The sequence below is a fragment of the Carica papaya genome, chromosome 1 (genome assembly GCF_054855325.1).
Source record: "Carica papaya isolate Zhongbai chromosome 1, ASM5485532v1, whole genome shotgun sequence".
Taxonomy (NCBI): domain Eukaryota; kingdom Viridiplantae; phylum Streptophyta; class Magnoliopsida; order Brassicales; family Caricaceae; genus Carica; species Carica papaya.
Window position 1 is genome coordinate 19,341,482 of NC_142309.1, and position 16,635 is coordinate 19,358,116.

At 35.5% G+C, this 16,635-nt stretch overlaps 3 protein-coding genes across 6 annotated transcripts; 2 read left to right on the forward strand and 1 right to left on the reverse strand.

Annotated features, from left to right (window-relative positions):
* The first annotated feature begins 406 nt into the window (after positions 1–406).
* Positions 407–6,379, forward strand: LOC110807312 (serine hydroxymethyltransferase, mitochondrial-like). Of its 2 annotated transcripts, none has more exons than XM_088221295.1 (16): positions 407–731; positions 856–906; positions 1,050–1,136; positions 1,299–1,420; positions 1,757–1,833; positions 2,514–2,638; positions 2,974–3,066; positions 3,726–3,818; positions 3,936–4,133; positions 4,384–4,488; positions 4,659–4,724; positions 4,870–4,947; positions 5,199–5,310; positions 5,402–5,512; positions 5,705–5,883; positions 6,100–6,379. In XM_088221295.1, exons 1-15 carry the CDS (start codon positions 651–653, stop codon positions 5,851–5,853), a joined length of 1,548 nt encoding a protein of 515 aa, XP_088077421.1. In that variant the 5' UTR covers positions 407–650; the 3' UTR covers positions 5,854–5,883; positions 6,100–6,379. The 2 variants fall into 2 exon arrangements, with proteins under 2 accessions (XP_088077421.1, XP_088077422.1); XM_088221296.1 differs by having other exon boundaries at positions 6,109–6,379.
* Positions 6,380–6,691: 312 nt separating this feature from the next.
* On the forward strand, positions 6,692–10,078 carry LOC110807323 (putative pentatricopeptide repeat-containing protein At5g52630). 2 transcript variants are annotated; one of them, XM_022032424.2, is made up of 2 exons: positions 6,692–7,149; positions 7,725–10,078. In XM_022032424.2, the coding sequence occupies exons 1-2, from the start codon at positions 7,027–7,029 to the stop codon at positions 9,942–9,944; spliced, it is 2,343 nt and encodes a 780-aa protein (XP_021888116.2). In that variant the 5' UTR covers positions 6,692–7,026; the 3' UTR covers positions 9,945–10,078. The 2 variants fall into 2 exon arrangements, with proteins under 2 accessions (XP_021888116.2, XP_021888117.2); XM_022032425.2 differs by having other exon boundaries at positions 6,698–7,149; positions 7,746–10,078.
* A 374-nt stretch (positions 10,079–10,452) lies between these two features.
* CIPK8 (CBL-interacting protein kinase 8) lies at positions 10,453–16,185 on the reverse strand. 2 transcript variants are annotated; one of them, XM_088221297.1, is made up of 14 exons: positions 15,588–16,185; positions 14,760–14,822; positions 14,573–14,644; positions 14,354–14,461; positions 14,203–14,277; positions 14,049–14,102; positions 13,826–13,951; positions 13,304–13,393; positions 12,924–13,046; positions 12,421–12,540; positions 12,027–12,143; positions 11,781–11,837; positions 11,570–11,644; positions 10,453–10,756 (listed from the first exon to the last, which is right to left on the reverse strand). In XM_088221297.1, exons 1-14 carry the CDS (start codon positions 15,744–15,746, stop codon positions 10,655–10,657), a joined length of 1,341 nt encoding a protein of 446 aa, XP_088077423.1. In that variant the 5' UTR covers positions 15,747–16,185; the 3' UTR covers positions 10,453–10,654. The 2 variants fall into 2 exon arrangements, with proteins under 2 accessions (XP_088077423.1, XP_088077424.1); XM_088221298.1 differs by lacking the exons at positions 14,049–14,102; positions 14,203–14,277.
* Between the last annotated feature and the right edge of the window lie 450 nt (positions 16,186–16,635).

Genomic DNA, 16,635 nt, shown 5'->3' on the forward strand with positions numbered 1-16,635 from the left:
CATATTAATAAAAATATACAAAAATATAAATTTCAATTTAAATCTATTAACTTTTTATTGAAAAATAACAAACTTTGCCAATAAATAATTATTTAAATTTCTAAATATTTAAATAGGTAAAAACGAAAACTATCCCGTCATAGGCCAGCATATATCTGTCGGGCTCACATTGCCGTCTGCGAACAATTCCTATTTTTAAATTAGTGTCACACACGCGCGAATGTTGAAGTATAGGGCTGAAAGAATTTGAACCTTGTTTCCAATATGGGCCCATTTTTTAACGTATAAGCCCGAAAGAAAACGTTGTTGTTGCATTACGGTCTGACAACAAAACGCTGTCGTTTTGAAAGCCCCCACAAAACGCTGCCGTTGGAATATTGCAGCAGAATCATGCTTGAGGGTTCGTCAATCGTCGTTATCGGGCAATCTAAGCCATTCTCAGAAACGCAGTCGTTTATTGGTGATGTCCCGTCTGACAACTGACGTTGCCCCCACGAACAACCATTTTTTTAGATTTAAATAAAGAGCAGAAGACACGCCTCGCAGTTCCACCAACCCACTTGCTGAAGGCCTGAGGGAGCCGCTTGCAACTGAAATCCAAAGCAAAGAAGAAAAATTCTTGCGCAGAAAGAAAGAAGGCAAACGCAGGAATGGCACTGGCTCTTCGCAGACTATCCTCTTCTATCAAGCCAATTTCACCTTTCTTTAATGGCGGTTCTTTATATTTCATGGTCATTCTCTTGATCTGCTGAACGTATATATGTGTGTGTGTGTGTGTTTTAATCACGCGGTATTAGTTTGTTTCGGATTTCGTATTGAAATCTATCCGGTTTCGTATTTGATCTGCATGCGCAGTCCTCCTTGCCAAACGAAGCCATACAGGAGAAAGAGAAAGCTCGTGCCACTGTAAGCAAATTTTTTTATTTGATTCTGAATCAAAGCTTAAATTGAACGAACTTTTTTTTCTTGCTGTATTAGATCCACGAGTTAGCTTTGTAATTAATCAATGCGAAGACAAGCAATTTTTTTTTTTCACTTTTTTGCATCAGTGGATAAAGCAACTGAATGCTCCACTCGAGGAAATCGATCCTGAAATCGCCGACATTATCGAACTCGAGAAAGCAAGGCAATGGAAAGTATGATATGTACATAATCGCTACCAAATTTATTTCTTACTGTAAATTGTTTTTGATTTATAATCTGACTAATAGTTATGTAAATTTACCCTTCTTTAATCATTTGTACGTGGTGGATTCTATTGAGCTGAAGCATGTTAATGATCTGAGGTTTATATGTAGGGGCTTGAACTTATACCTTCAGAGAACTTCACGTCAGTCTCAGTGATGCAAGCTGTAGGCTCTGTAATGACCAACAAATACAGTGAAGGATATCCTGGCGCTAGATATTATGGAGGAAATGAGTATGAGATTCCACTTTTCCTTCTAGATGTCTTGGATGAGTTTATGTAATCGACACTGGAAAGAAAATCTCAATATGAATGGCGTTTGCTATTGTTTGTTGAATTCTGAAGTTGATGTCATTCTGGTTGTTATCTACTATTAGGAAACAATATAGCACTAGTTTTCAGCACAAGAAGTTATTATTTTCTAAAGTCGAATCTCTGTTGTTTCTGTTGCTTTTAGTTTCCTTTTTCTTTCCAATCTTTAAATTTCACACGTGGAAGGTAATTTATGATAAGTTGATATGCAGTCGCTTTTTTGTGATATGTAACTCTTTTAACTTCTCATCAAATTAGGTATATTGACATGGCCGAGTCCTTGTGCCAAAAGCGTGCATTAGAAGCTTTTCAATTAGATCCAGAGAAATGGGGAGGTAAATGGTTGTCTCTTCTGGTTTATATTGGCCCTATTTGATTTCTCATTTGCATGTTTGATGTGGTCTTTTTACTCAGTTAATCCGGTTTTAGTCATGCAGCTGATGCTATAATTAGATTAGTTGTTTTATTGTTTGGTTCCAGATTTCTTTAGTTGTAGTTGACTGTCATATATTAGAAGGAGACATAAGATCATTATTTCATGTTTAGCTTTAATTGATAGAGATAAAGAGTAGCTTTACCTTTGGCCTATACTGACTTAATTGTCAGAATTATTGGCCTTTTTATTTTTAAAAGATATATTATTTTCCTTTTCTTACTGTTCTCTTATATCTTATAGTCTTGAGAGTGATTTCTTCCCTATGCTATTAGTGATTGTAAACTTCTGGACAGTGCTCATGGATAGTCATTGTAGCTAAAGTCACAGTTTAAGGGAAAGTTTTATTTAGTTTCATTTGCCAGTTAATTAATTATCTGCCAGAGGCAGTTTGGTTGGTACAAAAGAGATGATGACAGATTTACATTGCTGTAGAAGGGGCTGAACATTCTGAATTCATCAGTTCATGTTTAATGCTTAATTGCAATGTTCTCAGTAATCTGTTTATTTCTTTAAGAATGCAATGCAATGTGCATAGCTAACTTCCTAACTTTTGGGAATTCATACCTTTCTTTTTTGCAGTCAACGTGCAGTCACTCTCAGGATCCCCTGCCAACTTCCAAGCTTATACTGCACTGTTGAAACCTCATGAAAGAATCATGGCGCTTGATCTACCTCATGGTGGGCATCTTTCACATGGTTACCAGGTACTTGCAGCTTTCTCTGATAAAAATTTTCCTGCTTTTTTTTTTTTAATTTGTAGACAAGCTCTCTCCAGTTTTCAGTTAGTATCTATGTATCTTTCCAAAATTTATTCCATTAAAGAAGGTCCTTAGATCCTTTAACGAAACTCCCTGTTATCTCATTGCTCTAATGCTTTTTTTTTCTTCTAAGATATTAGTAATGTAATCTCTTATAATGCTTGAATTCAGGTGCTTTAATGTTTGTGCATCGAACATGGTTCAGCAATCTCTTAGTTTCTACTATGACACTCTTGTTTTACTAGAGATTATAACCAGCACTATTGATTGCTGTTTTGCAGACAGATACAAAGAAAATATCTGCTGTGTCTATATTCTTTGAAACAATGCCATACAGATTGAACGAGAGCACTGGATATATTGACTATGAGCAGGTATACTTTTCCATCTTTCATGAATTTCTACTGACTATTCTAGATAGATTTACATTTTGGAATACTATGGTCCTAAGTCAGTGGATGATATATTTTCCCTAGTCTGCTAAGGTTCTTGTTCAGACTCTAAATTGGGGTTCATGGTGACAATTACTCAGAAAACAGAAAATTGAATACTTAAGTAGATTGTATGTTGTGGAGAACTACAAACGTAATAAGTTGTGGCTAAATGCAAATGTTATGTAGATGTCACTTGTCTTCATGTATAACAGAGGTTAATATCCACACCTGGATACAATCACTTCATGTCAAAGGATAAACACTTATTTAGTGGACTTTGCATTGGATCTCCTCTGTGGTACCACTATACTGTGAGCCCCAAACTTCAGTCCTACTGATTTACAATCTTAATTTTTTTTCTATATAACCTAATTAAACTATCTTGATCCAAATTATTGTGGTGGCTCACTGAGCAATAATCATCATTTTGATTATATTTGTTTACTTTCTTAAAGTTAAGCAATAAACTATATGCCAGTTGGTAGCGTCCTTTTTTTCCTATCTAAATCTTTCGTTAAAATTCAGAATCCTTGGCAAAATGTGGTTTCAGCCAATGTTGATGGAGAAGTCCTAATTCACTTGAACAAAATTGTGTGCAGTTGGAGATAAGTGCCACACTTTTCAGGCCAAAACTTATAGTTGCTGGTGCTAGTGCATATGCTCGTCTTTATGATTATGCACTTATTCGGAAGGTAAACTCAAGCTCACCTGCTGGGAAGAAGCAATATTGGTGATGTTTTCACAAAATTGTTGAAAATTCTTACGAAGCTCGGTTTAGTCTTACAGGATTAATTTTGATGGCTTTGCAGGTTTGTGACAAGCAAAAAGCAATTATGTTGGCTGATATGGCACACATTAGTGGATTGGTTGCTGCAGGTGTTATTCCTTCTCCATTTGAATATGCAGATATTGTGACAACGACAACGCACAAGTCACTTCGTGGTCCACGTGGTGCTATGATCTTCTTCAGGAAGGGTGTCAAAGAAGTCAACAAACAAGGGCAAGAAGTGAGTGCCAACTTTTTGCTCTAGAAATGGAGGGAACAGATAGAGGACATTACTCAATTTGAGAGACTAGAAAAATAATCACTTCTATCCTCCAAGAGCATATTGCATTGCAAACCTTGGAAATCAGCTTCTGCTCCTTTCTTGTGATTTTTCTTTATCATTTCTGTTTGCCCTTCGTGTTAGAACTATAGTATCCATACTCCTGCAATCTTTATTAACAAGTTACATATTTTTGAGTTTGGTCCTGCAGGTGATGTATGACTATGAAGACAAAATTAACCAGGCTGTTTTTCCGGGATTGCAAGGTGGTCCACATAATCATACTATAGCCGGTTTGGCAGTTGCATTAAAGCAGGTTTGTGATTTTTCTGGGTTAAGAAGTAGGTTTCTGATTTCGTGTCATTTATATTTACTGGCAAAAATAAAAGGAAAATTGCAGTATGATTCAATCAATTCAGCTTTTTAAGAATCATTTAGCAAAGTTTGCATTTATTTGGTTTCTTGACTATTTTTCTCTTAATGCAGGTCAAGACACCTGAGTACAAGGCCTACCAGCAGCAAGTCCTCAGTAATTGCTCAAAATTTGCTCAGGTCTGAATGAGTGCTTCTCCGTGATGCAAATTTATATAGTTTGCTAGATCTTATGTGTGTTTTGCATCCTTTGCCACTTTTTGGACAAGTTGTTTGCGTATTGCCTTTAGTTATACTCACCCTTCTATGCCCATCATATATGCAGAGTTTGCTAGAGAAGGGGTACGAATTAGTATCTGGTGGAACTGACAACCATTTAGTTTTGGTAAATTTGAAAAACAAGGTATGTGATTGATCCTTTCCCTTTTCAAGTGCTTTAGCTCTTAAGCTTCTTTCTTTCTTTTTCCTAATTGAATTTTTTAAACTTTTCTGCATACCTGGAATTTAGTTAGAGAATGGAAGAAGTTACCAGTTGATGTTCGAAACAATCACTCCTTTTTCTGAAACATAAGCTAATTGGCTGGGAAATTTCCATCATTGTATAATAAATTTAAATAATTTATAGCACTCTTACTTGGGAACTTTAATTGACAGGGCATTGATGGATCAAGAGTGGAAAAAGTTTTGGAATCTATTCATATTGCAGCCAACAAAAATACAGTTCCCGGGGATGTGTCTGCCATGGTTCCTGGTGGCATCCGGATGGGTATGGCCTCCGTCCTGTGATTATTTTTTCCTTCCTGATGCGAACTAAATTTTTACCAGGTTTATGTATTACATCTACCTTTGAACTCCAGGAACCCCAGCTCTCACATCTAGGGGTTTTGTAGAGGAAGATTTTGAGAGAGTAGCCGATTTCTTTGATGCAGCTGTGAAGTTGGCGTTGAAGATCAAGGCTGATGCCAAAGGTATTTTTTTTTCATGTCCTACATGAGTTATTTCTTTTAAATCTATTATCATTTTCATTTCCTTAAGTTCTGTCATTATCTAGGAAAAAGCAAAAAGAAGAAAAGATTCTTCACGTGTTGCACTATTTGGTTGGGGTCTCTTAGTTGTGAGAACTGCATGTTCACAGCATTTATTTTGTATTCTGAATCCAGGAACAAAGTTAAAGGATTTTGTAGCAACTTTACAGTCAAATGTGCAAATTCAATCTGATATTGCAAAGCTTCGACACGAGGTTGAGGAGTATGCAAAACAATTTCCAACTATTGGTTTTGAAAAAGAGACAATGAAATACAAGGACTAGACAGGACCCATTATGTACCTGTGGGGCAAGGTATGTCTTGTGAACTGAAACTAACCCTGTTTGCTTGGACGAAAACTATAGAAAAATGTACAAATTGTTAATGTATCTATAACATATTTATATACTAGAAATATAGCTTGTTAAAAGTAGTGGAAAACATGAAATTGTTGACAAAATCCTTTTACTGGCCGAAGATCTCTGTGTGTGTTAAAGCATTCAAATCACGATCATTTTAATGTTTAACAGCTTATGCAGATAATATGATGTCAAATTGGGTCCTCAGTCAGTCTATCACCTTCCAAGAGAGAAGAAATATATATTGCAAAGCCTTTGTAGCGGTATATTTACAGGGGATGGAGGGATTTTTTATTTTTTGAAATAAACAGGGGATGGAGGGATGAGACCACCTTTCTTCAATCTGGTCCACTTGTTTTTTTCAAAATATTAATATCTAAATGTAATGTATTAATTATTATTCAGCAATATTTGAGCTATGATATTAATTGAATTTCGTTTTCCTTGGCAATCGATTTAATGTATTTCAATGTATCTTTCATGTAATTTTTTATTGGGAGTAACACTCTGAACTAGAAACAAACAGGGGATCTGCAGCTTTTCAAGTCCAAAAACATTAGCTCAATGTTATAATTTTATTCTCAGGATGACCATTGAGAACAACTTGTAATACAACATTTTTTCGTTTCTATTATTTGTCGTAAGTGAGAATTATAAAAGCTAGTTCTTTCAGCAACCACTCCAGTTGGGCCAAAAAGACCTAGGCCTCAAATTATACAATTGGGTTATGATTGCAGGGCCCGTCTTTGATTTGTTTTCATTTTATTCACACTTCATAGGTGTGATTATATCATAATTGTTATGTTTTAACTATTTTTAGTTTCATCAAATTCTTTAATGTTCTCATTTCGGAAAATGGTTAATATGAACTTTAAATTAAGAGTTAGCTGTGGATTTGGTCAGTTTCATTTCAATTTTTTTGGTCTGCTTTCTAAAAGTAGGTATTAGAATGTGAAACACTTTAGCTTACTCATGCGATTGTTGCTCATGGTTATTCTGAAGTTTTTATACGAGACATGGAGTTTTCAGGGCATATATTTTGCTCCACAACATTATCCAAAGAGATAGAAGAGGATAAAATGACCCTCTCCCTAATAAATGACCACCTTTCTCTTTCTGTTCCCTTTCATGGCTTCTCTGCCTTCAGTTGCCCTCAGTGGCAATCTCAAGCTCGATACAGAACCCAGAAAACAACTCTTTACTTTTCTTGCCCCAGAAAAGGTATATCTTCTTTTGCAATTTGATTAGTGTTTCTTTATTCTTCAACCAGTTCATTATATGAAACATGCTAGTTCACTGATTTACTAGACAAAACAGTTTATATATTGTACAATCATTCTCGCTCTAAAGTCAATGTTATTTTTGGAACAAATATTATAGTTCAAAATTTCAAAACTAGTGTAATTGAAATGTATTTTTCTCACCCGGAAAAAAAAAAAGAAATCTATTGTCATATTTTCACTTAAAACTATCTATAAGATCAAATTTTAGCAGGTCATGAGTTATTTTCACCTAGTGAGAAAAACAAATGATTTTCAATAATTTCCAGAATGAAGTTCATGATTACATACCTTTACCCTTTCTAAAATTGTTATTGATAACACCCAAGTTTAGAATCAGGTTGCTTTGCAAATCTTTTTTTTTTTTTGGTTGAATGGAACCACCGAATTTTTAAATTTCATAAACATAAAAACATATCTCTCTGAGTTTTTTTTGTTTCTTAAAAAAGAATTCCCAATCTAATTAGCTAAATCACTTTAAATTTTTCTTCTTCTCCAACTATATACAATAATCAGTCGACAACATTGGTGTCTCAGAGCCCAGGCCTCTCATATACAAGAAACCAGACAATCACCCCATTGGATGGAAGTATAGAAGCAGCAATAACCCTAGACTTCCAAGAAGCGCTTTCCATTGTAAAAGATGGAAAAAAGATTGAATCATCATACTATGTCCCTCTCTTTCAAGAATGCATTGACAAGAATTCCTTTTCAAATGCGCAAGTTCTTCACTCCCACATCGTAAAAACCGGAACCCATCAAGATTTCTTCATCATGACATTTCTTATCAATGTTTATGCAAAATGTCGATCCATGGAGGATGCACAGAAAATATTCAATAATCTGGATAGAAGAAATGTGGTTTCTTGGACGACCTTGATGACGGGTTATGTTCAGAATTCTCAACCAGAGCTTGCAATCCATGTTTTCAAAGAAATGTTGGAAGTCGGATCTTATCCTACAAACTACACTCTAGGAGCTGCTCTGAATGCTTCTTCTGCTCTGAATTCTATTGGACTGGGGAAGCAAATCCATGCTTACATTGTTAAATATAGGATAGATTTTGATACAAGTATTGGGAACTCGCTTTGTAGCTTTTACTCAACTTGTGGCAGCTTGGATTCTGCTGTCAAATCTTTCCAAAAGATTAGAGAAAAGAACATAGTGTCATGGACCACAGTTATTTCTGCCTTTGGAGACAATGGTAAAGCTGCAAAGGGCCTGAGAATTTTCACTGAGATGCTATCTGAAGGAATTCAGCCTAATGAATTTACATTGTCTACTGTCTTGAGCCTGTGTTGTACAATGTTGTATTTGAGTATAGGATCACAGCTTCACTCCTTGAGCATTAAACAAGGGTATGAATCAAACTTGAGAATAAATAACTCTATCATGTACTTGTACCTTAAATGTGGAAGGATTGATGAGGCACAGAAGTTGTTTGATGTCATGGGAGATGTCAGCTTGGTTACATGGAATGCCATGATTGCAGGCCATGCTCAAATGGTGGATCTTGCTAAGGACGATGTCTCAGCCTACCACAGTGGAACAGAGGCACTGAGCATTTTTTTGAAACTGAATCGCTCAGCCATTAGACCCGATCTCTACACCTTCTCTAGCATATTAACCGTGTGTGGTGAGATGGTGGCCTTAGAACAAGGAGAGCAGGTACATGCTCAAACGCTGAAAACTGGTTTCCTGTCCGAAGTAGTTGTGGGAACAGCACTAGTTAACATGTACAACAAGTGTGGGAGCATTGGGAGAGCAAGCAAAGCTTTCTTAGAGATGTCTACCAGAACGTTGATATCATGGACTTCTATGATTACTGGTCTCGCACATCATGGCCAGACAGAGCAAGCATTGCAGCTGTTTGAGGACATGAGAGTAGCCGGAGTAAGACCAAACCAGATAACTTTCGTGGGTGTCTTATCAGCTTGTAGTCATGCTGGAATGGTAAATGAATCACTTGGCTATCTCAAGATTATGCAAAAGGACTATAAAATGAAGCCATTGATGGACCACTATGGATGTTTGATTGATATGTTTGTGAGATTAGGTCGTTTAGAGGAAGCTTTCGAGTTTATCAAGAAGATGGGTTTTCCACCAAATGAGTTTATATGGTCACTTTTGCTTGCAGGGTGTAGAAGACAGGAGAATACAGAGTTGGGTTTGTACGCTGCTGAACAGTTACTCAAACTGAAGCCAAAGGACATAGAGACTTATGTATTGTTATTGAATATGTATATATTTGCAGAGAGATGGCAGGAGGTTTCCAAGGTGAGGAGAATAATAAGAGAGGAGAAACTGGGAAATTTAAAGGATTGGGGGTGGATTAGCATCAAGGACAAAGTTCATTCCTTCAAGTCCAGTGATCGGTCGAATCTTCATAGTTCAGAAATAAGCACATTGCTGGAGGAATTGCTTGAAAAAGCAAAGAGACATGGATATGAACAGCAAGAAAGTTTCGAATTAATTGAGGATGATGATGAAGAAAAGACTTATTCTTCTCTGGTTTATCATAGTGAAAAGTTGGCCATTACATTTGGATTGTTGAATACACCAAATGCTGCGCCAATTCGAATAATAAAAAATTTATGTATGTGTAGAGATTGTCATAATTTTGTTAAAGTGATCTCCTTGCTAACTGGTAGGACTATAATCATCCGAGATAGCAAACGTCTTCACAGATTTGTAAATGGACATTGCTCTTGTGGGGATTCTGCTGGTCTCCTTTGACTTTGCTATTTAGGGAGGGCAAGTGAATAGTTAACGTTTACTTATTTCTTTCTGGGAAGATTAAAATTCTAATCTTTCTGGTTTGAATGCTGTGCATTTTTTTTTTAACAATTCCATTGTCTATTCTCATCTTCTATTACTTCCTTATAATCTGTTCTCTAATTTTGACTTAAACTTTAACATATTCCTGCCTGGACATGAATAACATAAATATCATCTAAAAACCAAAGGAATTTATATCAAATAACAAAAAAGTCAAATTACAGGTACTAAATTATCCTGAAAAAATTCACTGAAATTGAAATGCACCATAACAAGATTAAACTGGGGTGAAACTATACTGTTCTTTAACCTGTCTTTATGCTGAAGATAAATGCACTTTCATTTATTAGTTTCATCATCTCTGTGCTCAACGTTTGTAAGTTATATGGTGAAATAATTTTTAGTGTAATCGTAGTTTCAATTGGAAACAAAGAAAGAAAACCTAAAGTTATAACAGGCAGCCAGGTTATAAGAACACTGTAAAGTGTACTGCCATAAAGCAAATGTATTATACTCATTTTTAGCCTCTTCGAATACTGTAGGTTCATCTTTCCTTGACTACAAGATACATGATACAATGGAGAGCAAAAACTAAAAAAAAAAATTGATCTACAATGCAGTAGCGTCAACCAGTTCATAAACTATGCATGAAGTTAAAGGAGAAGAAATCAACGTCTTTTGCTCTTGGAATTGGCGATTCTTGTTTTAGTAGGTTCATTCTGTGGCTTCCAGATGATATCTTCTAGGTTGCTGTAAAAATTCTTGTAAAACTGCAAGACATAAAATAGCAACTCATAGAATTACAGTGTAAAAACACAACTGGAGAGAACTAAAAGATAATGACGGAAGGATTAGATCGAGTTCTAATTGGTTTACTTATACTTTCAAACAGTTCAGGTCAGCTCACTGAATTTTCTGTTTGATTTTGGGTGGCTCAGATTTCAGGTAATCTACCAATTGGGTTTATTTTTGTCCAACACTCAGATCTAATTTTGTTTTTCTGATTTAATGTTTGATTCAGTTATGGATGGTTCTAGTTTCAAGCATGGAGTCTTATAATAGTAAATTTTGGTTTTTCACTATCTTTTGAATTTTTTACATTTCAAGCAACTTGGATGTCAATTAAGTTCAGCCGGATTTGGAACTAAACCAAAACTTTTGTAAAATTTATTTATAAATACATTCTTAGCTTAATAAAAAGAAATGTAAATTCTATTAGAAAATAAGAAGCATCAATCTTTTATGAATTCTGTAAAGAACTAAAACATATCTTTAATATTTTAGATTTGCTCCAAACATATCTTTAATATTTTAAATTATTTGAACAATAAATCATTCCATATCGGATTTATAAGTTCCCTATTGTTGTTTGGACATCTTAGTTTATTTGCTGTGTTAACTTTATTTGGCCAATTCATGTAGTGCATTTCCCGTTATCACTTGATTTTGTCAAGTTTTTTAGGTCTTTGCCATCTTTATAAACTAAAAAGGAGAGAGGCTACACCAGTTGACCTTTTCAAGCAAGACCATGCAAAAAAAATCAGGTCACGAATAATCTTGAGAAATTCAATGAAGTAACTTACCTTGAGAAATTCACCAGTATCGCCAGTTGCTTTCTGAACATCTACCATAAAATATGTAGGAGCAACATCAAAGACCTTCAACCCAAATGAAATTCAAGAAAACAGAAAATAAGTTAATACACTAAAACCTAGAGATAGCAAAATCAAGAATTAGTAGTTATACTGAAAACTTACCTCCTTTCCTCATTTTTTTTTTTTAAAAAAAACCTACCTCCAAAATTACTGAGACATTCGAAGTTTTATTAGCAGAAAGACCCTCCACTCTCATCTGAAAATTAGCAGATGATCTCAGTTAATAAGAGTTCAAAGATGCTGTGAAACAAGATTTTCATTCAGATAGAGAAATATAACCAGTAAACAAGCAAGAAAATGCACAATAAACAGGCAGGAAAGTATATCAGACTTCTTAACGTCATGATATAGGGACAAATCTTTAGCAAACTTCAAATTGTTTAACCTTATAATTGCGTATGTGTGTTTTAAAACCCATCGATTGTGCTACAACTTCCATACTCGATAGAGCAACCTTTGCTGGCTTCCGCGTAATAAAGCGTGTCTGATACTTTACTGAGTCCTGTCCGTAAGATGTAAAATATGTTAACAGGCATAAGAAGCAAACATATCTGGAATCTGAATGGCATAATATGAACGACAGCAGCTTTACAATATTAATATTAGAAAAGACCAAAGATACAATCATCTAAAGTCTCACATGAAAAAGGGCAAACCTTTTGTTTTATGAACCACAAGCAGAAATAACATAAATACATGTTAATAATTGAGGTAGGTCTGCTCAAACAAGCATTAGATAAAACTAAAGAAAATGAAATAACTGATTCACTAATATATACCTGCCCACGGTCAAATAATGTTGCAAGGTTCAAGCCCTGAGATAGAGTTATTAAGTCGAATGCATTAAGAATTAAAGGGCCAGCTCCTTCATTCCTGCAATGCTCATCTGATTTTTGTTCCTACAGTGAGCTATAATGTTAAAATATCAACCTAATAGAAAATGACTATATGTAAATAAACCTTATTAAGAAATTTTTCAAGTTCCAAAAAATTGGGAACCCTTCTAAGTTATCCATTGAAAATCCTACATGAGCCTAACCTATTTTTACGATATACTGTTGGAGGGGGATATGTAGAGGAGCTTTTTATATTTATCTAATTAGAGCATAAATCAACAATTTTTAGTATCATGAAGATCTAAATAATTTTTTTTTTTCAATTGGTAATCAGGAACCCACCAAAGGCAGGTATACCCTGGATTGACCACTGTGAATCATGGGAGTATATGCTGGCCCCACAAGATCGGATCATATGAATAAACATAATATGAAAACCTTACTACCTCAGAATCATCAAAAGCGGCATTTATATCATCCAGGTTGACATCTTCATGTTCAGGTAGTCGAACAGGAACATAACCCTTCTTGAACCATTCATCATTCCTAATTTCTTCAATGGTAATCCGCTATACACATTGACAGAGAGAGAGAGAGAGAAAATCAAGCATTATGTCAAGCACCTCAATCTCTTGTTCGAAAATGATATTATCCAATGCATATCTTTCAGGTTAACAAGATATCAGTTCAAGCATTTAAGTTAAACCCATGTCATCTAATACAAACATTGCTGTCCTTCATTTTGGTATTTGTCATAGTATATCCAGCAAAGCGAGTGAACAGGTGATGCATAAAGGAAATGTTTGATCAGGAAGCCTATACTTACAGATTCAGGATTTGGGTCTAGAATACCATGAATCAAGGATTTTGCTCCAACTGGAAACCAAGATGGGCATGAGAAATCTGCTTTCTCAATCTGCACAAAGTAATTTACTAAATTGTAACACTGTTTTTGACAGCAAACTCAGATAGAAAACAGGCATCATAAGATGTCAAGAGAATGCAGTGACATAAACGGGCTTTCAGGCTCCAAACCTAGGAAAATAACTTAAAGGATGATCAGCATCACCATCCACTACCACTAGGAAATGCACAAAGTTATAGTGGAAATTCTTACTTATCAAACCAGTGAAAACATTTTACCCTATTTCTTGCCCAACAATGCCACCTTGAATGTTCCCATTATCAAATTCACAGTGGTAAATGGATCATTCAACAAATTGTGCTGCTTCACCCTTTAATTAGAATATCAGCAATAGAAGATCACCAAAACATGAAAGGAATAACATCCATAAAAGTTATAGAAGTACAATGTGCACGAAATAGTAGACATGATAAGATATCGTGCCTTACTGTATAAAGTCATGAGATCAAGCTCATCAAATGGAAGATATCCTGCCATTAGAACATAAAGTATGACACCGCACGACCAAACATCTGCAACAGCACCATTATAGCCCTTGTGACTGAGAACCTGCGGCGGGAATTCAACAGATTGATCTAATCTTGCATAACAAAGAAAAGAACTCCTCCTACCATCAAATCAGAAACTACACAGTTCTACTATCTACCTCTGGTGCCACGTAATTAGGAGTCCCACAGGTTGTTTGAAGAAGGCTAACACCCTATGCTCAAAAATAATCAACCAAGAAGCCATTTAATTTCATTTCTCTCAACTACAATGATTAAAATTTGTTAAAAGTAATAGTGTTTACAGTTCATTACTTGTTCAGGAAATGCACTAAGTCCAAAATCTGAAATCCTTAAATTCCCTTGGGAATCAAGCAGAAGATTTTCGGGCTGTGGATAAAACAATGTCAGAAATTTGTGACATAGAAGGCCCATAAAAAATTTCCTAAAGTCAGCAAATGAGCACCTTTAGATCTCTGTGGTAGACTCCTTTACTGTGACAATAATCAACACCATCAATAAGCTGTTGGAAATATCTTCTTGCTTCTGCTTCACTAAGTCGTCCATGGTGAACCTGCATAATCAGAATTAAACATTCTCCTACATTAACGTGATAAAGAAAAATGCCAAACCACAAACAGCCAGTACATAAATGAATCCTTGTATCTCAAGTTGGATTACTTACTATTTTATCAAACAATTCACCACCTGTAATGAACTCCAAGATTATATAAATCTTAGTACGACTTGCTAGAACCTAAGAGACCAACATTACATATCAGAATGAAGCAAAAAGATTATAATAAAGAAAGAAAATAAAAAGATTTAGGCGGCATAAAAGATTTTTTTTTTTTTAAAAAGAAAATACTTGCCTCATGCAAACGGACAACATAAGGATGTCTAACAAGCTTCATTATTGATATCTCCCTCTTAATCTGCATTGACAAGGAGTAAAGAAGAAAAACAAAATAAGAACATAATGTGAAATGAAGCATATTGAATTAAATTCAAAGCCAAAATGGCTTAATCTTGAAATTCAAGATCATGTACAAGACAAGAACATGTTGCCATTAAAGATCTGAAAAACCCTATCAATAAATTAAGGAGGCCTCTCAAAGCAATATTGAGGATCAAAGGGCTGTTACATCATTGCATCATGATTTTGAAAATAGTAACTTCAGAACCAGTGCGGAATAATTTGGAGCATCTGTTTAGTAACCCACAGATTGAACTAAACAGTCAAGGTAAAATCTTGAACTTAGATACAAGTTACCACGGTTAAGATAATTGGTAGAGCGAGATAAAGCAGACTGCTTATTTCGTTTGATTGCGTTCCAATAAGAGCTCCACCAATCGAATGCTAAATTTTACCAGAAACGGAAAGATAATTCATTTTCGAAAAACTATAGCCCTTTCTCGTCAACTCATTTTCAGGATAGACGTGAACCAGCTTAGCTAAAATAGCCGAGTGAAAGCAAATCCAAAGCTTATTCTTGAACTCTAACCTTATCTGATCCTCTCAATTTTACATCCGTTCACGCAGTGAAGGACAAAAGGTTGATTAGTTCAAAAAGAAAGATCAACCGAGAGAGAGAGAGAGACAGACTGTGTTTGTGTGCGAACTGACAATAAACTTATCAGTCTATCCAAACAAATTTGAAAATTCCAAGAAGATACAGCGCGAGAGAGAATCAACTGACCTGATCGATCATTTTGTGTTTGATAATGGTGCTGCGATCGAGCACTTTCATGGCGACACTTTCTCCTGTCTCCGTGTTTTGCGCGAACTTTACCTTGGCGAAGGTTCCTTCGCCGATTGTCCTACCTACCTCGTACTTTCCTACTTTTCTCACCACCATCTCTGTCAGTCTCTCTGCAACAAATTCGCTTCTTTATTCAACCTCAGCATTTGCCTTCTCTCTTTGCGTGTTGAGAGAGATCGTTACCAGCTGTATATCAAACTCAAACCGTTTCTTGCAAGTTCTTTTTGGTTTTTCGTTTAAAACTTAATACACGAGCTTGGAACTCGAATGAGTTTTTGGCAAATTGAGTGTGTTAGAAGACAGCTTAGAAGCAGAGAGTGATTTTGATTGGTAGGTCAGAAAATGAAGGAAAAAAAGATAACGTCAATCGTGGAAAATGAACCGAATTTTCTGAAGAAAAAAGAAATGGTCTGAAGAAGAAAAGAAAAAGAACAAAACGACTGAAAGAAAAACCAAAAGGCGGACACACATGAGCTTCTTGATCTGATGACTTCCCTTCAAAGACTTTTGAACCAGGAAGCCGCCCGCAATTTTTTTTCCGGTTCTTAGGGATATATTTTATAAATCAAATATATTAATATAAGTATTTTATTTTCACCGACCATTTCTTAATTCAACATTGGTACCTTAAAAAAAAAAAAACTTAGTGAGTTTAATACAATTGTGTTTTTACATGAGTGGAGAGATTCTTAACTAAATCGGTGTCTGAAATACTGAACTTTCTACTGCGCCTATTGATGGTCTCCGAGTTTCTTGAATTTTCTTTGCTGAGATTAAAACACGTTTCACGTACTTAAAAATACTCAAAAAATCTAAAATCGGTGTTAAAATTCTTTTCTGGCCAATTTTAGAATTCCGGCATGGCGGCACTGTCGTGATCCGGCAACAACATCGATAACGTGAGACGGCCTAGTCAGCTGCCACAATAAACCAGAGCACGGCGCATGGTAAAACACGCTGACATCGGCGCTACGCAGGCAATCCG